This window comes from Triturus cristatus, chromosome 7 (assembly GCF_964204655.1).
Source record: "Triturus cristatus chromosome 7, aTriCri1.1, whole genome shotgun sequence".
NCBI classification, from domain to species: domain Eukaryota; kingdom Metazoa; phylum Chordata; class Amphibia; order Caudata; family Salamandridae; genus Triturus; species Triturus cristatus.
In genome coordinates, this window is record NC_140590.1 from 10,891,160 (window position 1) to 10,911,369 (window position 20,210).

General features: G+C 51.1%; 1 protein-coding gene across 3 annotated transcripts in view; it reads left to right on the forward strand.

The window, feature by feature from the left end:
* Nucleotides 1-20,210, forward strand: part of BCAM (basal cell adhesion molecule (Lutheran blood group)) — a 444,431-nt gene that overhangs the window by 326,082 nt on the left and 98,139 nt on the right. For all 3 annotated transcript variants that reach the window (XM_085615482.1, XM_085615483.1, XM_085615484.1), the window contains exon 8: nucleotides 18-174. In XM_085615482.1, coding sequence (XP_085471608.1) covers nucleotides 18-174 — 157 coding nt within the window. The remainder of the gene's footprint in view (nucleotides 1-17; nucleotides 175-20,210) is intronic.

Genomic DNA, 20,210 nt, shown 5'->3' on the forward strand with positions numbered 1-20,210 from the left:
TCTGTCTGTCTTTACAGGGGGGCCAGGAGCAGGAGATCCAGTCGAGCACGGAGAGTGTCCTTGTGCTGGAGAACATCTCCCGGTCCCAGGGTGGCACCTTCCGCTGCCAGGCCATGGACTTCGACAGCCCACCCGACATCCTCCTGACCCGGGACCTGGTCCTGTCTGTGAGCTGTAAGTGTGGGGTCCGGAGAGAGCACCTCCTTGTGCACAAGTGTGTGTGCACCACTGAAGGGCCCTCTTTACACGAGGGACTCAGTCCTGTCGCTGCGTTGTGTGGTTTGTAGCTCTTAATCCCCTGGTGAGGCTGCAAGGCGCTGTGCTCCCATCGGATCCTATGTGTTGAAGGGTGTGGTGGGTGTGTGGTGGGTGTGTAATGGGTGTGGTTGGTGTGTGGGGAGTGTGTGGGGAGTGTGTGGGGAGTGTTTGGTAGGTGTCTGATTGGTGTCTGATTGGTGTCTGATTGGTGTGTGGTTGGTGTGTGGTTGGTAGGTATGTTATGTTATATTAATTTGTAACGCGCGCGGCTGCTCATGAGTGTCCCGGCCCGGAGCCTAGCGGGGTATGGGCAGAGAGCTTCAGGGAAATAGATGTGTTGTCAGCTTCCTCTTGAACACGACTGGGTCCTGGATGGTGCACAGGGCAAGAGGAAGAGCATTCCAAGCAACCGCCACTTTCACTGCACACGAGCAGCCCCCTATCCTCTGAAGCTTGAAACGAGGGACCTGAGCATAACATAGGGACGAGGATCACAGGGAGCGCGCGGGTACACAGAAGGAGAGACTCCTCTGCAGGTAGAGAGGACCACAGCCGTGGAGAGCACGGTGGGCTAAAGCTAGTAGTTTAAATGTGACTCTAGCCACCATGGGGAGCCAGTGGAGAGAGCGCAGCTGTTGACGAACACTGCTCTTAGCCGATATGCTCAATAAAAGTCTGGCTGTCGTATTTTGAACCACCTGTAACTTCTTCGACAGGTAGCCCGGGATACCAGCATAAAGGGCATTGGCATAGTCCAGCCATGACAGAATCAGCGCACAGTTGACCGTTTTCCTCGCCGTCTGAGGTAAAAGGGGGAAGAATCTTCCGAGAGTTTAAAGCAGGCCGAAACATCAGCCAGCCAGCTTCTTGATGTGTCGAGAAGGAGAGGCCTTCATCGAACCAAACCCCCAGGGCCGGCTCCTGCAGTGTCCCGGGATGCCCCCCCCCCGGCCATTTGCTATGGCAGGACAGGAGCACGACTCCCGCCCTGTCATAGCAAACTCCTGCTTTGCTTCGTTGAAGCGGGAGCAGGAAACCAGCTCTTACTTCAAGAAGCAAAGCAGTATTGCTTCCAGGGGAGCGACATGTTAGCAGTTCCCCTTGCCCAAAAGCAATGCTGGCTCCTGCAGGAGGCGGGGAGCCAGCTGGGACTGTGGGGGCATTGGGGCTCCCCCCATGGTCCCCATCAAGTAGGCCAGGCCACGGAGGATGGGGTCGCTGGGGCCATAACTGGCCTCCCTCTCCCCCAAAAAACAAGCTTGCCTGGCCCTGGGGGATGGGATCCCCAGGGCCAGAAGTGGTCCAGTGGAATGGGGCCACGCGGCCCCCATACTGTAAAAAAGATTTTTTTTTTTTTAAAAGGAAGGCTGGCCCCGGGGACGGGGTCCCCGGGGCTATAATTGGCCCTCCAAAATAAAATAGAAAATGTAAAGGCTGGCCAGGCCCTGGGGGATGGCCAGAAGTGGCCTAGGCCCTCCCGAATATATAATTATTAAAAAAAAGGAAAACCTGGCATCTCGACGGAGGCTCCACCCCTTCCCTGCAGCACTTTGCAAACGCGCCCTCTGGCGCGTTTTAAGTTGGGGTATTAAGTCCCCTTCATTCCTGAGGGTCCTTGGGGGCCAACTAGCCCACCAGGTACCTCCAGTAAGCCCCACACAGTGGGAGTGCTGAGAGGTGGTCCAAGGCCACACCCCTTTTTACACCACTCTGCAAACGCGGGTCCTGGTGCTCTACTGGTGGGGGATGAGGGCCTCTTGTGTCCTTAGGACCTCAGGACACAAGTGGACTTCATCCTCTGTGCAGCAGTGCGCCAGGAGCCGTGTTTGCAGAGTGGTGTAAAAAGGGGGCGTGACCTCGGACCACTCTAAGCAATCCCACTATGTGGGGTTTACTGGAGGTACCTGGTGGGCTAATTGGCCCGCAGGGCCCCTCATGAGAAAAGGGGACTTCATCCCCCAACCAAGAGCACGGCAGGAGGTGCGTTTGCAGAGTGGTGGAGAAAGAGGGAGTGACCTGTGTCCACCTCTCAGCAATCCCACTGTGTGGGGCTTACTGGAGGTAAGAGGTAGGCTAGTTGGCCCCTAAGGGCCCCCAGCAGCAAAGGGGACTTTTATCCCCATCCAGGAGCGTGCCAGGGAGTACGTTTGCAGAGTAGTGGGCAAAGGGGGCATGGCCTGTTATGAGAACTTAGCAATCCTGCTGTGTGGTACTGATTGGAGGTAATAGGAGGGGTAGTTGGCCCCCAAGGATGTCCTTGGGGGCCAACTACCCCTCTTGTTCACTCCAGTAAGTCCCACACAGTAGGATTGCTAAAATCTCTTCGGAGGCCACCCTCTCTTTCTTCACCACTCTGCAACCCCACCTCCAGGCAGACTACGGGATAAGGGATGAAGTCCACTTTACTCCTAAGGTACTTTGGGGGCCAAGAAGCCCTCCTGGTACCCCCTGTAAGTTCTAAATAGCGGAATTTCTTAGCACTGGTCGGAGGCCCAGCCCCCTTTCGCCACCAGTCTGCAATTGTGACTACTAGTGAAAGAAGCATGTAATAGGTTTTCAATTTGCAAGAGTTGGGGTTATTGGCGTTGTAAATGTACACGTTTTTTACTAATGTTTTTTGGTGCAGAGTGGATGTATGTTGTGTGTATTGGAATTATGTGGTATGTTGTGCAGTGAAATTATGTGGATAGAAAATATGTGGTATTTAGTGTATAGGAATTATGTAGAGTGGGATTATGTGTTATGGAGATTAATTGTGTGGTATGGTAGTCTGTTTTGTGGAGTGGTAACCTCATGGTGAGTCTTCCTCGTTTCCATAGAAGCTCAGCTATGAACTCAGTGAGACACAAAAAAAGAAGGAACCAGGAGGTATGAGCAGGGCCACTGGAATTATGCGACTGTTCGGCTGCACCAATTGTCACATAATTAAACATTTTTCGCATTTGCTAAATATTCCATCATCTGCTGCCTAATCTGCAGATTTGACCCAAAAAAGCGGATCCTGGGAAACCAGCAGTTACTTGGCAAGGTTTTTGGGCCCTCTCGACACTGTGTGTGTTGGGGGGTGGAACAGTATGCAATGCCTTCCGGCTTTAAGGCTTGTGAATCCTGTGCGCGTCAGATGTTGGGCACTGACCCGCACCTCATATGTATGTGGAGCCTCGGCGTGCACCACGGACTGTGACGCATGCCAACGAATGAAGCCGAAGTCCTTGAGGGAGCGGCGCATGAAATTGCTGGCTCCACGGCTGTCCGGTCCAGCTCCCTCCCATCGCCCCTCTTCTTCTTGCGATCGGGCTCATTCCCGAGGTTGCTCCCGCAACCGCCGTGTGACACCAGGTAAGCGTAAGCACAGGCGTCGCTTACAGAGATCTTCTTCCACCCGTGCCGCTACCGGCCATTCCTCTCATAGTGAGCCGGTTAAAGGCGTACGACGTCCTCTGTATCCACACTTTCTGGGTGTTGGAGCAACACGTGCCCAAATGGAGGCCTATTCTAAGGCACTCCAGGCTTGTTTTCAGTCGCCCCCTCTCCCTGATGCGTGTTCGGGCCCCACAGCGGTAGTAGGCATTGAGGCCGGGGCATTGTATGCGGACGTTTCCCCGGTGCCGGCTGTGTGCGTCTACTCCGATTCTGGAGACGACGCGACACTGACCAGCCAGGGCCCAGAGCACGGCCCTTCCTGTCATTCAGTACATAGCCCTGTAGGGCTCCCTGCACCGACGTCGGAGGCGGCGCCGGCGACACTGGCCTCGGCACCGGCGACGCCAAACTCGGAGCCAGGTACTTCCACAGGCTCGGCGCCGGCGCCTTGTACTCCCTTCAGGGAGGTTGTCAGCATCCTGGGGACTCCAGAACGGCGCCGTTCGACGTCGGGTCCGGCATCGAGCCAGCTTTCCTTGGTGGATGATCCCCCCGACTCCTTGGGCAGCTGTAGGTCTCCCCCGCGGCTTCCGTTAACGCCTGTGCTGCCATCTACACCTCCTCCTGTGGATCCTGGGGCTTCCCTGGACAACCCTGATCAAGGGGCCAGGGTGCAAGTTCCTTGTATAGCCTGGCCTTCCGGCCAGTCTTCGCCACTCCTCATGTCCAGTGGTAGACTTAGCCTTCAACCGTCTCCTACTGACCATTTGTTATCACCTACTCAGATGGCAACTGAGTCTAGTGCTGCCTTCGCGCGAGCTATTCATGAGGCGGCTGCTGTGCTTGGCATACAACCCCTATGGTGCCTCTAATTTCTGATCCTTTATAGGATCTGCTCCATTTGGAGCCTGTTGAGGTAAAACCTTGGCTGCCCTTCGGGTACTCGCTGTTTGACACCCTGCGTGGCACTTGGTCCAGACCCTCTTCGGGTGGCCTGGTTGATCGGGCTATTGCCCGTAGGCACCGGCCGGCACCAGGTGATCCTCTTTGTCTCTTCACCCGCCTTCTCAAGGCCTAGTTGTTCAGGCAGCTGGAATAGAGGAGAGAAGGTGAGCAACTGGGACTCAGTTGCTCACCTTCTCACCTTCTCTCCTCTATTCCAGAAGGGTCACGTATGGAATTGCTCCGCTTTCTTCTGCATGGAAGATGCATGGCGCAATTTTCCCTTCGGTCTTCCCTGGACGCAACTGACTCTATGGGATGGGTCCAGGCTCGTGCTGTGGCTTTACGTCACCATGCTTGGCTGTGCGACAGTCGCTTCCCTGATCATATTCGGGATGCCCTCAGGGATCTTCCGTTCAATGGAATGGATCTTTTTGACTGCCATGCAGATTCGGCGGTCTCCCGTATTTTGTCCAGCCTGCGGTAAATCTGATGGCCGTGTTCTAAGTGTTCTTTTCCGGGACCCGCCCTAATGCTCAGGTTGGGTTTCGGGGCTGGTTACTGTTCACGACTGGTTATCCATTTCTCAGTTTGTTCGGCGCAGCCGGTTGACTGCTTCCTTTCTTTTCAGGCCTCTGACTGTGTGCTTAACCCAAGAGGATAACCATACTGCCTTACCCTACGAGGGGTATTTGATGACATTTGGTTCTGTAGTAGGGGATCTCTGTGTATAGTCATAATCTAGTGAATAGTCCCGCCCATGTGCGTGGACCCCGGAGCAATAAAAAATAATCTCTAAAAGGTGACAAATCATGCAGACCTGCATACACCTTTAAGAGAGAATTTAATTTAAAGACAGATAATGCAGCCTATACCCACAGGCTACACTGTCCAGTACTTCAACTAGAATTCCACCAACATCCACAAACAGCCCTGCCTGTCTAGTTTTTCTCCACAAAGGAAAAAACCCTGCCTCTACCAGCATAAGCCTCTGGAATGATAGAGAGGAAGGAGAGGACAGACAAGCCCCATAGGCTGCCATTATGTGGCTTGGAACAGGATACTGTGCCTTTAAGAAAACTTTCCAGTTTTCCAGAACTTTCCCCAGTATCCCAGAATGCCCAGCAGGTCCCATTTACTTTCAGTTCTTTTTTCCGGCTCCTGCTAGCAGGACCCTGGAGCATTGAGCTCTCCCCTTTCAAGGGTTTAATTGAGATTTTGGCAATTTTTGTCATTTTTTCTTGTGTTTAGTAGCTGGTACTGTCAACATGCCTGGCTTGTTCGATAAGTGCCCGGAATGTGGTCGAAAGAAGGCTAAAACTGATCCACACGAGGTGTGCATAGGTTGCCTTCCCCAGTCCCACGTGCCTGAAAGCTGTACCATCTGCCACTCGTTCTCTGCAAGGACCCTGAGGGACAGAATGAAGATCAGGCTTCAAGTTCTGGAGGAACGAAGACTGAAGGCACCAGGTGGGTCTGGAGGGGCTGATTTGGCCCATACTGAGGCCTCTGGGGGGCTCCCCAGGGGCAGGAAGACCAGTAAGCGCTCCCACTCCCTGTCGACGTCGAGGGCGTCGACGGCGACGTCGAGGAGGATGACCACCGTCTGTTCGCCGTCCCCCCAGGGCTCTGGGGAGAAGCGGCGTCGACGATCGCCGTCGAGGGACGTGAATAGGCCGCCGTCGACTACATCGGCGTCGTCGGCGACGACGCCGTCGTCGGCCCCGTCCAGCGGTCGTCGTCGAGATGGGACCCGGCGTCGGCATTCACCGTCGAGGGATCGCAGCTCGCCGTCGATGAAGAGGAGAAGGAGATCGACGTCGAGACGCTTGAGGTCGCCGTCGAGGCGAAGGTCGCCGTCGAGGCGCAGATCGCCGTCGAGGCGCAGATCGCCGTCGAGGCGCAGGTCGGTGTCGAGGTGACGATCGACGTCGAGGAGAAGATCGACGTCGAGGAGTAGATCGACGTCGAGGAAGAGAGAGTCACCGGGATCGGTGTACTCGGTGGTGTATACGCCGCCGCGGATGCCTCCGTCGCCTCCTCCTCTCCCGCCGACGCTGCCACCACCACCACCTCCACCTCCACCGCCACCTCCACAAACACCTCCACCGCCGCCACCTCGGCCGCGGGCGCTGCCTCCGCCGCCCCAGCCTCTGTCGCTGCCACGCACCCCTGTGGGGCCGCCGCCGGTTCCTCCGCGGTCGGTTTCCCTTCCACGGTACCCGACTCCGCCGCAGGGGACCCCGAAACCACGACGCCCACGGTCGCCTGGACCAGCGAGGCCGGTGGACAGGCCGAAGCCGAAGAGGTCGCGCTCCCGCTCTCATAGGAGAAGATCACGGAGCCGTGGACGGTCTTCGTCGGACTCAAGACGACGCCGTAGGAGGTATACGTCCAGGTCGCGCACGCGCTCCTCGGACAGAGGCCTTTCCCCGACGCTGTCGGACTCCCCGGGGACGAGGGTGTCTCCGGTGGACGACCTGGTGTCTTTCCAAGAGGTGCTGTTGCGAGGGGCTGCAAAGTTGGGTATCACGGTGACGGTTCCAACACCCACGACGTCCGTGATATTCGAGACGCTTCATAAAAAACACCTTTCTCGCCCCCTACTGCCTTTGGTACCAGGACTGGTGGAACCCGCCTTGGAGCTGTTCCTTACTCCCGCGACGACGAAGGCCGCTCCTTCCAGGCTCATGAAAAAGTACAGGGCCCCGGAGTCGGATCCGTCATTTCTGAGAGTGGACCCGAAGCCGGATTCGGTGATCGTGACGGCGGCAAGAAAACAACATGCGACCGCCCCGGCCTCCACGGTTCCACCCGACAAAGAAAGCCGCTGGCTGGATTCTGCGGGCAGGAAGGTGTGTGGCACCGCCGCCACCACCATGAAGGCGGCGAGTGCAGGGGCTTTGTTGGGCCGTTACGACTGGGCCCTGTGGGAGTCCCTGCAGCAATATGCAGACCTCCTGCCACGGGACAAGGAGGAGGACTTCTTGGAGACGGTGCGCGAAGGCATGCTGGTGTCGAATCAAACGATCAGCGCAGCGGCGGACGTAGCTTTATTGGCCGCCCACGCCTACTGTCATGGCGTCCACCAGCGGCGTCATTCGTGGTTGCGCCTGACGTCCCTCAAGCCAGAGGCGCAGCAAAGAGTGGCCAACCTGCCCTTCTCGGGGGAAACCCTGTTCGGGAAGCATGCGGACGATGAGATGGCCCGCATGAAGGCTGAAGCAGAAACCCTGACGGCCGTCGAGTTGGAGAAGGCCGAGAAAAAGAAGCGCCCGTTCCAAAGGAGGTTCGGATCGTCGGGCAGAGGGCGAGGGCAGGGCTCGGGACAGCAGCAGCCACAACAGCAGCAGTTCCGCAAGCCCTTCCAGAAACGCCAGAGGGGTAGAGGAGGCCAGCAGGCTACTACCACAACCAAGGGCCCGGCCGGGTCTCGGCCCTGAGCGGTTACTTCCCCCTCAACCGTTACCCACTCCAGTGGGGGGAAGCATTCCATTTTTTCCGGCAGAGTGGAGAAAAATTACTCAGGACAAGTGGGTGCTGAATATTGTTTGCAATGGATACAGTCTTCGGTTTATCAGCCCGCCTCCAGCGATTCCGCCGGTCAGCTCTCGATTCCAGCTGAGAGAGCTCCAGGCGGAGGCAGACATCTTGTTGAGAAAAAAGGCGGTAGAAGAGGTACCTCTGTCTCGAAGGGGAAGAGGTCTGTACTCTCGGTTCTTCCTCGTTCGCAAGAAGGACAAGAACGAGTTCAGGCCCATTCTGGATTTGAGGCAGGCAAACAAATGGATTCGCAGAGAGAAGTTCCGTATGCTTTCGTTGCACCAGATTTACCCTCAGCTGCAACGGGGAGACTGGCTCTGTGCCATAGATCTACAGGATGCGTACTTCCATGTGCCCATAGCGAGGAAGCACAGGAAGTTCCTGCGATTCCAAGTCGGCGCCAATCGCTATCAATACACAGTACTGTCATTCGGGCTAAAATCTGCGCCCAGGACTTTTTCGAAGTGCATGGCGGTGGTGGCGGCACACCTGCGGAAGAACAAGGTGTTTGTCTACCCGTATCTGGACGATTGGCTGATCAAGGCATCATCCTTCGCGGAAGCGCAAGAACACTTCCGATGGACGTGCGAGCTCTTGCACAAGCTGGGGTTACACGTCAACATGTCCAAGTCGGTCACAACTCCGGTCCAGTGCATACAGTACCTGGGGGCCTCCATCGATACCCGGTCAGCAAGCGTGTCTCCTTCGGAGGAGAGACGGTTATCACTCCTTCGGAAGGCTCAGGACCTCAGGACTGCTCCATCGACAACAGTGTGGAAGGTGTCGTCTCTACTGGGATCGATGGCCTCCTGTATCTTCCTCACGCCTCACGCTCGGCTGCACATGAGACCACTGCAGGAGTGTTTGGAGGATCAGTGGGATCAGAGGACAGGCTCTTGGGACGACAAGATACGCCTGTCGCTGCATGGTCTTCAGTCTCTGAAGTGGTGGTGTTCGGCGGAAAACCTCCTCAAGGGGGTTCCCTTCCACAAGGACATTCCCACGACGAGTGTCGTGACGGATGCGTCTCTCCAGGGCTGGGGAGCGCATTCCGGGGACTTGCAGATTCAGGGGAAGTGGTCTGCTTTGGAAGCGACGTACCACATCAATTTCCTGGAACTCAGATCTGTCTTCCTGGCACTGAAGGCCTTCCTTCCGTCCTTCAAGACCAACTCGCTGCTGATACAGACGGACAATACAACCACAATGTATTATCTCAACAAGCAGGGGTGGTCGAGATCGCGCACTCTGTCGCAGGAGGCGCAGGCGATCTGGCGCTGGCTGCTGGCCAGAGGACTGACGATTACGGCCACGCATCTGCCAGGGGTGCAGAATGCTCAGGCGGACGCCTTGAGCAGGCTGATTCAGGAAAACCACGAATGGGTCATAAACGACGAAGTACTAGGAGAAGTCTTCGCAAGGTGGGGGACTCCAGACGTAGATCTGTTAGCCACCGCCGAAAACAGCAAATGCCGAGACTTTGCATCCAGGTACTACCAGCGGGGGACGCTGGGGAATGCGCTATGGATCGATTGGTCGAACAGCTTTCTGTACGCTTTTCCACCCATTCCCCTGATTCCGGCGGTGCTCATCAAGTTGTCCCAGTCCAGGGCGCGGATGATCCTGATCGTCCCGGAGTGGCCCAGGCAGTGGTGGTTCACGGACCTTCTTCACCGGTCTCTCCTTCCTCACATGCGGTTGCCGTGCAGGCCGGACCTTCTCACGAAGTTCGGGGGGCGGATGGTGCACCCCAACCTCTCGTCTTTGAGTTTGGCGGCATGGCTCCTGAAATAGTGCAATATGGCCATCTGAATCTACCAGACGATTGTATGGACATTCTGAAGGAGTCTAAGCGACCTTCCACTAGAACATCCTATGCTTACAAGTGGAAGAGGTTCTATATCTGGTGTAAGTCCAAGAACTTTGATCCGACGACATGTAAGGAAGATGTCATCCTTCCATACCTTTTACATCTGGCGCAGTCTGGCCTTAATTTCCATTCCATTAAGGTTCATCTGGCTGCTTTGACTGCTTACAGGAAATGCCCTTCACAGACTTCCTTCTTTCAGATCCCTGTGGTCAAGGTTTTTTTGGAAGGCTTGAAGAAAGTGTTTCCTCCCGTCAGACTTCCCTCGCCTTCCTGGGACTTGAATGTGGTGCTGTCCAGACTGATGAAGGAGCCTTTTGAACCCATTCACAAGGCTTCATTGCAGCACCTATCCTGGAAGGCGGCGTTCCTAGTGGCCATTACATCGGCCCGCAGGGTGAGTGAACTTCAGGCATTATGTTGTCAAGAACCTTATACTGTATTTCATGCTGCTAAGGTTGTGATGCGTACTCACCCTAAATTTCTTCCTAAGGTTATCTCTGATTTTCATGTCAACCAGACCATAACTTTACCTACGTTCTTTCAGAATCCCTCGTCGCCAGCGGAAAGGTCTCTCCATTCCCTGGATGTTCGGAGGGTGTTGAAATTTTATCTGGATAAGACCAAGGATATTCGTAGGTCTGACCAATTGTTTGTTAACTATGGCTCAGTCAGGACGGGTCTTGCGACCTCGAAGCAGTCCATTTCTCGGTGGATTGTGTCCTGCATTCAATTGTGTTATCAAAAGGCTAATAAGACCTTAGGGGGTAAACCTAAGGCTCATTCCACCAGGGGCAAAGCTGCCACAACGGCTTTGCTGCGTAATGTTCCGATTGCGGAAATCTGCAAGGCGGCCACTTGGAAGTCGGTCCATACCTTTGCTGCGCATTACTGTCTGGACACGGATGCCAGGGCAGACGCTCAGGTTGGGCAGGCTTCGCTGCGAAATCTGTTCGCACAGTAGTGGTAGTGTCTTGTGGGTTCTCCACCGCTTTTGTTGTGTGGGGATGGGCTTGCCATTCTATTCATTAGATTATGACTATACACAGAGATCCCCTACTACAGAAGGAGTAGTTTCTTTTCTGTAACTCCAGTTCTGTAGTAGGGGTATCTCTGTTATAGTCATAAGCGCCCGCCCTCCTCCCCGGTGGAGAGATACTTATTCATATGTAGAATGCTACAGGTCTGGCGTGCTACGCCTTCAAAAAGAACTGAAAGTAAATGGGACCTGCTGGGTATTCTGGGATACTGGGGAAAGTTCTGGAAAACTGGAAAGTTTTCTTAAAGGCACAGTATCCTGTTCCAAGCCACATAATGGCAGCCTATGGGGCTTGTCTGTCCTCTCCTTCCTCTCTATCATTCCAGAGGCTTTTGCTGGTAGAGGCAGGGTTTTTTCCTTTGTGGAGAAAAACTAGACAGGCAGGGCTGTTTGTGGATGTTGGTGGAATTCTAGTTGAAGTACTGGACAGTGTAGCCTGTGGGTATAGGCTGCATTATCTGTCTTTAAATTAAATTCTCTCTTAAAGGTGTATGCAGGTCTGCATGATTTGTCACCTTTTAGAAATTATTTTTTATTGCTCCGGGGTCCACGCACATGGGCGGGACTATTCACTAGATTATGACTATAACAGAGATACCCCTACTACAGAACTGGAGTTACAGAAAAGAAACTACTCCTTCAACCGTTGTCTTGGTACGCTCCTATGAAGTCCCTAAGCAGAGGCCCTGCTCGAAGTCCCTGATCTCTTCCTACAGGATTCCTCGTATAACTTGCCTTATTTCAAGTTGGGTTGGTCTTTCTGTATGGCATCGGGATCCGGTGTGGGTCCCGTGCCGTGTACTGTCTATCTCACACGCCTAGTGCACCGCCTGGTTGTGGCGGTTCTTTTGCAAACGGCACCCTGTTTGCCGCTATGCAGCTTGTTTCTTATTGCCCCATGCGGCCTGCTTATTGTTGTTCCTTTTTGGTGCACCTGCACCTTCTGCTCCTCCAAACTACTGGGTTAGCAGAGGTTGTCTGTCTTACGTGGGGCAGCTTATCCTATAGCAGTGTCCTTGAACCCTGGTTTTAGTGGCTGTTTATCATATAGCAGTGTCCTTAATCCCTGCTTTTTCCATATGGGGATTTCCAGGCTTTGCTTGGGGTTCATGCTGTACACTCTTCGAGGGGTGTCTTTTCCTCCTTCGATTCGGAGATCTTTACCTCTGGCCTCACTTTTGCCAGGGTTGTGCCTCGTTTTTCTCCCACTCTGGCTTGCGGGGGACTCTTGTTGGGTCACGTTTTCATTGTTTCAACGTTTCCCCTCCTGCTCTAGCTCCCCTCGGTGCTCTTACCTGATGGGTTCCTACAGACTCTCTCTCTCATACAGTGTCCTTGGGTCCTGCCCCGCTCTACTTTTTCCGCCATTTCCTAAAGTGTCTGGTTCCCTGGTGCCCTCTTTAAGGCTGCTGCCCTCTTGCAGTTTGGTGCCTCTGGGCTGCTCTGCTATCCTACATGAAGCCCTTGCGTCCTTCGTATAGCTCCAGAGTCCACACAACGTGCTTGGGTTCCTTCCTGTCTTCGCTCTGGTTGGTAAAGCTCCACTGCTTGTACTCTGCCTTCACATACTATGGCACCATCGCCTGGTCATGGCGTGTCTTCTACCTTCCGTGCTACCAGCATCTTGCATCAGAAATAGGCATTTTGCCACTTATGTCACTCCTGTCTTACTGGTACCGGTTTCCACAGCGCTACCTTTCAGAGTTGTGGTCTGCGAGGTCGCTGTCTTACCGGCTGCCGTCTCTCACGGCTTCGGTGCCATCTGCATCTACAAAACTGGCCATATCTGGGATATGGTTTCTTCATCCATGCTGGCGCTTTCTGGGTGAGGGGCAACCTATTGCCTCTGCTGTCCCACGTGCAGTTGCGGGTACAAGTTCCTCAGTGTTCTTTAACACTGTTTTCTTGGACGACCTGTACTTGTTTAGGCTTTAGTCTCCGCTTCAGATCCTGGAGATCTTTCCCACTCTGGGTGGGTTCATCTCCCTCTTTCGAGTCCTTAACTTTCACTCCGCCTCAACCCACTTTCCATAACTGGGTTATTTCCTGCTGTTCGTGACAGCTTCTATTGCCTTTGCTTCCCACTACTTCTGCTCCCTTTAGAGCATCATGCTCTGGTGGTTACCTGTGCTCTGTCCTCCTTATGGTGTTAAGTCACCTTATGGACCCCTACGTTCTTTCTAGAACTTCATGGGATTCTCCTCTGTGGGCATGGCTTTGGTATCTATTCTAAGTTAAGGAATCTGCGGCTAGACATCTCTATCAGATGAACGAGTTACTTATCTTCGGTAACCATGTATCTGGTAGAGACATAGTCTAGCCGCAGATTCCTTAACGCCCACCCGTCCTCCCCGTTCTCTGAGGACTTTTTCCGGTAGAGGCTTCTCTATATTCGCCTCCCTTGGGAAGGCTCGACCTTTTGCAAAGTGATATACTCTCACTTCGACACAGACTGATTTGTTAGATCATATGTTCCTTCCAGTCCTTGGCCTGGATTGTAGAGTGTGAAATCCATTCACGATTTTTCCCACCATCCCGCTTTCCCCTTCTGCATTGCCTCGTGGTCTTTGCCACCTCGGCGGCCTTTCCTTCAGGTCTATTGGTTATGTACATTGTGGATCTTTGATTGGGATTGCGACGTCCCTTTCTGGTGACGTCTTGTGGTGAATTCTCTTTAATCTAGTGTTCCGGACCTGTTTTCCTTCACGGTTTTACTTTCAGGATGTGGACTTTCTCTCCTCTGCCAGGCTGTTTTTCCACATTCTTGTTCTCCTTTAACGTTGCGTGAGCCTTCACTCTTGCGGGGTGGCTCTTCAGAGTACTGCTCTGTCTCACTTGTCAATTTCTTCTATTTTTTTCATCATTTTTGCGCACTGTTCCCATATTTTCACAGTTTTTAGGTCTCGCCTGAGCCAGCGCATGCGGTGCTCTGGCGAGACATTTAGTGAGTCTGCTTTTAAAAGTCCGACCACAGCTTTGTGTGACATACAGTGTGTGGTTACGCGCACAGGCATGAGCAGAGGCGCCATCTGGCTTTCCTCTCGCTCGCCCAAGCGCGCGTGCCTCGCTTCAATTCCCCTCCCCCTCCCCACCACAGAGCACGTCTCGCAGCTTGTTATCCCCTTGGAGCGGTGTTCCTTTACTTTTGGAAGCAATGCGAGTACTTTAGTGAGGGGTTTCTATTTTTATCACTCTTGCATTATCCATCCTACATTTACGTTAAACTCTGTATGACAGACTGTTCTTTAATTGCATTTTAACTTTATCTGAACGTCGCCTTTTCATGCTCCTTCAATTACATAACCATTTTGAGAACCTTCTAACTCTTTCATCGCCAGCATTTCAGTTTTCTATAGCGCGAACTCGACCCGAAGGTATTGGAGCGCTTTACATGACCCCCAGTTACATTACACAAGGACAGATTCATGTTTTTGTAGGCACGGGGAGATTACTTGATGATTAAGCGATTTACCCAGAATCACAACATAATGAGCCGACACAGAGATTCGAACCGGGTTCCCCAGCTCCAAAACCGGCAACTCAAGCTGTTACGCCACATCCGTGTAGGAATGAAAGTTAGCTGCGCGCTGGAAAACATTATGAGAGGCATTTCCCTCATCCTTAGAATGGGAATGTGGGTGAACCGGCATTTCCCGGGTGTTCGTGCATGAAGTGCAGTGTTGAAGTGTTTCGTACAAAAAATTAAAAAAACATAATATAAAGAACATTGTACCTTACAGACCTCTTTAAGCCATCCGCCTTGAGACCGCTCTCCAACAAATGCCGTGTTTGAATGGCTATCAAAGTTTCAGTTTTGTTTCGTCATTCACTCCTCACCAGATCACATGGTTAAGGCACTCCATAAGCAAGATAGAAACCGATGCCTGCTTGTTGGCAAGCATAATAACCACTAGTACCCTGTTCAACATCGATCTCACGGGTCCTGATAAAAACAACTAATCTTCCTGAAAGTGATCTATTGGGTAATCTCGGAAAAGTGAAGTACTGTAAACGGCAAACTAAGTTAAGGGGACATGTGCACACCATCTAGGGCGACCACCTGTTCGTATTTTTCACGGACTATCCTGAATTTGTGTACCTTGTCCGTGAGCACATGAGTGGTCTGTTAAGTATGCCCAGGGCCACTGGCATTATGTGGCAGGAGAGGGCCAAAGTATGCGGTAGGATTGAGTAAATCACGCTGCAATAAAAGGAAAATTATGCGGCATAATGTGGCATATTTTGTAACAGTATTATTTCTAAATTTTTTTTAACTTGGTAACTGTCTGGGCATTGGTTGCACCTCATTAGTACCAGTTTGACACCCAAATATATCAATAAGCAATAAAAAAATAACCGTTCAGCTTTGCGAAGAGCCTTCTACTGAGCAGCAACACTTGTCTTTGTTTTTTGAGGTAAATTCATATTCGAGGAACAGATTATTGTATAATTATAGATTTGCCGCATGTGCCACATAATGCATCATCATCCATAATCCATCATCTGCCACATAATCTTCAGATTTTAACAAAAAAGACATTTTATTTTTGGCTCAAACGATCCAAAAGTAACTAAAATATAGCAGCAAGCATTGGCATAGCCAATAGGTCTTGCTTTTGGGACCTTATAAGTATTTAGTTATGCAGCACAATATCCTTGGTTCAAGAACATCAACTGTTGCATGGCTAAATACTTATAAAGTCCCAAAGGCGAGACCTATTGGCTATGCCAATGCTTGTTTGGTGATGGCTCCGCGTTCTGACGCGGAAACGTTTCTCCAACGAAAACTGACAGGGCGCCGGGAGGGGCATATATAGCTCCACTGACGTCACGTCCCGGGACAATGTTAGGGCGGAGCTGGACGGCGCCACCTCCTGGCGCGCAGAGGTGCTGCTGCAGGAAAAGTTTTCCGGATCCAGTCTGATGCCTGGGGATATTCTAAGTTAAGGACTCTGTGTGGCTAGACGATGTCTCTACCAGATACATCATTACTGAAGGTAAGTAACTCGTTCAACTAGCTCAAACGGCTCAAATGTTCCCAAAAATTCAGCATCACGCATTACAGCATGGTGAAAGGCCCTTTGCAAAGCTGGAATGTTATTTTATATTTAATTTATAAGAGGCAACAGCTACCCAAAAATGGTTTCCCGGCGCCAGCCAGAACAGAAATGGTCACGTGTTCCTTATTACTAAATGTGGGTGTTAAATTGGTACTAATGGTGCACAAACCTCTCGTCTTTCTGTGCCTCTCTTGCCTCTTTCTGTATTTCTCTTGCATCTTTCTGCACCTTTCTACCTCTTTCTGCACCTCACTGTCTTCTTTCTGCACTTCACTTGCCTCTTTCTACACTTCACATGCACCATTCTGCACCTCTGTTGTTTCTTTATGCACCCCTTTTGCCTGTTTCTGCAACTCTCTTGCCCTTTCTGTAGTTCTCTTGCCTCCTTCTGCACCTCACTTGCCTCTTTCTGCACTTCTATTGCCTCTTTCTGAACCTCACTCTCTTTTTTCTGTACCCTTCCTCCCTCTTTCTGCACATCTCTTGTCTCTCTCTGCACACCTGTTCCCTCTTTCTGCACGCCTTTTGCCTGTTTCTGGAACTCTCTTGCCTCTTTCTGCACTTCTATTGCCTCTTACTGCATCTCTCTTGCTTCTTTCTGCACCCTTGTTTTCTCTTTTTGCACCCCTGTTGTCTCTTTCTGCACTCGTCTTCCCTCTTTTTGCACCACTTATTTTTCTTTCTGCACTTCTCTTCCTTCTTTCTGCACTTCTCTTGCTTCTTTCTACATCTCTGTTGCTTCTTTCAGCAATTCTCTTGCCTCTTTCTGCACTTCTCTTACTTGTTTCTGAACCTCTCTTGCCTCTTTTAGCACCTCTGTTGCTTTTTTCTGCCGATCTCTTGCCCTTTTCTGCACCTCACTTGCCTCTTTCTGCACATTACTTTCTTCTTTCTGCATCCCTCTTGCGTCTTTCTGTACCCCTGTTCTCTCTTTCTGCACCTTTCCTGCCTGTTTCTGCTCCCCTCTTGACTCTTTATGTACCTCTGTTGCTTCTTACTGTACTTCTCATCCTCTTTCTGCACTCATCGTGCCTCTTTCAGCACCTGTTGCTTCTTTCTATACTTCTCTTCCTTCTTTCTGCACCCCTCCTGCCTCTTTCTGTACTTGTTTTGCCTCTCTGTGCACCTCTCCTACTTTTTATGCACCCCTCTTGCCTCTTTTTGCACCTCTGTTGGTTCATTCTGCACTTCTCTCGCTTCTTTATGCACCTCTTTGGCAAATTTCTGCATCCCTCTTGCCTCTTTCTGTACCCCTCTTCCCTCTTTATGCACCTCTCTTGCCTCTACCTGCACACCTGTTCCCTCTTTCTGCACCTCAATTGCCTCTTTCTGTACATCTATTGCCTATTTCTGCACCCTTGTTGTCTCTTTCTGCACTTGTCTTCCCTCTTTCGGCACCTCTCTTGCTTCTCTCTGTACCTCTTCCCTTTTTTTGCATCCCTCTTGCTGCTGTTTTCTTGCCATTTTCTGTACCGCTCTTGCCTCTTTCTGCACCCCACTTGCCTCTTTCTGCACTTCTCTTGCTTCTTTCCACACCTTTCTTGCCTCTTTCTGCACCTCTCTTGCCTCTTTCTGCACCTCTCTTGCCTCTTTCTGCACCTCTCTTGCCTCTTTCTGCACTTCTCTTGCCTCTTTCTGCACCTCTCTTGCCTCTTTCTGCACTTCTCTTGCTTGCTTCTGCACCTCTCGTGTGTCTTTCTGCACCTCTCTTGCCTCTTTCTGCACCGCTCTTGCCTCTTTCTGCACCTTTCTTGCCTCTTTCTGCACTTCTCTTGCTTGCTTCTGCACCTCTCGTGTGTCTTTCTGCACCTCTGTTGCCTCTTTCTGCACCTCACTTACTTCTTTCTGCACCCCTCTTGCCTCTTTTTGCACACCTTTTTTCTCTTTCTGCACCCCTCTTGCCTCTTTTTGCACCCCTTTTTTTCTCTTTCTGCACCCCTATTGCCTATTTTTGCACTTCTATTGCCTCTTTCTGCACTCATCGTGCCTCTTTCAGCACCTGTTGCTTCTTTCTATACTTCTCTTCCTTCTTTCTGCACCCCTCCTGCCTCTTTCTGTACTTGTTTTGCCTCTCTGTGCACCTCTCCTACTTTTTATGCACCCCTCTTGCCTCTTTTTGCACCTCTGTTGGTTCATTCTGCACTTCTCTTGCTTCTTTATGCACCTCTTTGGCAAATTTCTGCATCCCTCTTGCCTCTTTCTGTACCCCTCTTCCCTCTTTATGCACCTCTCTTGCCTCTACCTGCACACCTGTTCCCTCTTTCTGCACCTCAATTGCCTCTTTCTGTACATCTATTGCCTATTTCTGCACCTCTTTTGCTTATTTCTGCACCCTTGTTGTCTCTTTCTGCACTTGTCTTCCCTCTTTCGGCACCTCTCTTGCTTCTCTCTGTACCTCTTCCCTTTTTTGCATCCCTCTTGCTGCTGTTTTCTTGCCATTTTCTGTACCGCTCTTGCCTCTTTCTGCACCCCACTTGCCTCTTTCTGCACTTCTCTTGCTTCTTTCCACACCTCTCTTGCCTCTTTCTGCACCTCTCTTGCCTCTTTCTGCACCTCTCTTGCCTCTTTCTGCACCTCTCTTGCCTCTTTCTGCACCTCTCTTGCCTCTTTCTGCACCTCTCTTGCCTCTTTCTGCACCGCTCTTGCCTCTTTCTGCACTTCTCTTGCCTCTTTCTGCATCTCTCTTGCCTCTTTCTGCACTTCTCTTGCTTGCTTCTGCACCTCTCGTGTGTCTTTCTGCACCTCTGTTGCCTCTTTCTGCACCTCACTTACTTCTTTCTGCACCCCTCTTGCCTCTTTTTGCACACCTTTTTTCTCTTTCTGCACCCCTCTTGCCTCTTTTTGCACCCCTTTTTTTCTCTTTCTGCACCCCTATTGCCTCTTTTTGCACTTCTATTGCCTCTTTCTGCACCTTACTTGCCTCTTTCAGCACCTCTGTTGCTTTTTTCTGCAGATCTCTTGTCCTTTTCTGCACCTCACTTGTTTCTTTCTGCACCTCTATTGCCTCTTTAGGCACCTCTGTTGCTTCTTTCTGCAATTCTCTTTCCTCACCTCTGACTTAGAGGTAGTTTTAATCCCCCTGCCCTATTATGTACTAGGGCCTTACAGGGAAGGTCACGCCAATCACAGGGGTACCCCAACCCATAGTGTACCCTAGTGTATGTAAGTGTGTTCACTGTATTCTAAGTGTCTTTCCGCATAGCACTGTCTCCGGGCCTGGTTAGTCGGAGTCAGTTACCACCAGTACCAGTCAACAAAATGTTGGGGGCACAGGATGACTTTGCAACAAGGTCTCTTTTTGCACCTCTGTTGGTTCTTTCTGCATATCTCTTGCTTTTTTTCTGCACTTTTCTTCGTCTTTCTGGACTTCTGTTGCCTCTTTCTGCTTTTCTCTTGCTTCTTTCTGCACATGTCCTACCTCTGTAAGCATAGTTAGAACTTACCATTAAAAAAACTTTAGAAATTCACTAAAAAAATCATAGGTTTCAGGGACGTTATAGTTAGAAATTAGCATTCAAAAAACCTTTGAAATTTACTGAAAAAAACATAGGTTTCAGGGACATTATAGTTAGAAATTAGCATTTAAAAAAACCTTTGAAATTCACTGAAAAAATCATAGGTTTCAGGGACGATATAGTTAGAAACTAGCATTTAAAAAAACCTTAGAAATTCACTGAAAAAAACACAGGTTTCAGGGACGTTATAGTTAGTTGGACATTTCACTCGTACAAAACCAGAGAAATGTGGCCGTTATAGTTAGTTGAGCTAACTATAACTCGTACCCCCGCAATGCACTGCTGATGATGTCACATATTACATCATTCATGACATGTTCAGTGACATCACGGATGACATCACTGATGACATCATCCACGTGATAATCTGGTGCACCTCCTCATACCCTAATATAACCTTTGATACACCCACTCCAAAATACATCCTACATACCCACTCACTGATTCCTAGGTCTTAATACACATCCACTCATTCACCTATACAGTCACTCATACATACAGTCACTCATCAATACAACACTATCATTTGCACCACTCATATACCTATACAAACACTTGCACACCACCACTCATCTATAGAGTTACTCACACACCTAGTCAGTCATGCAAAGAATCAATCACAC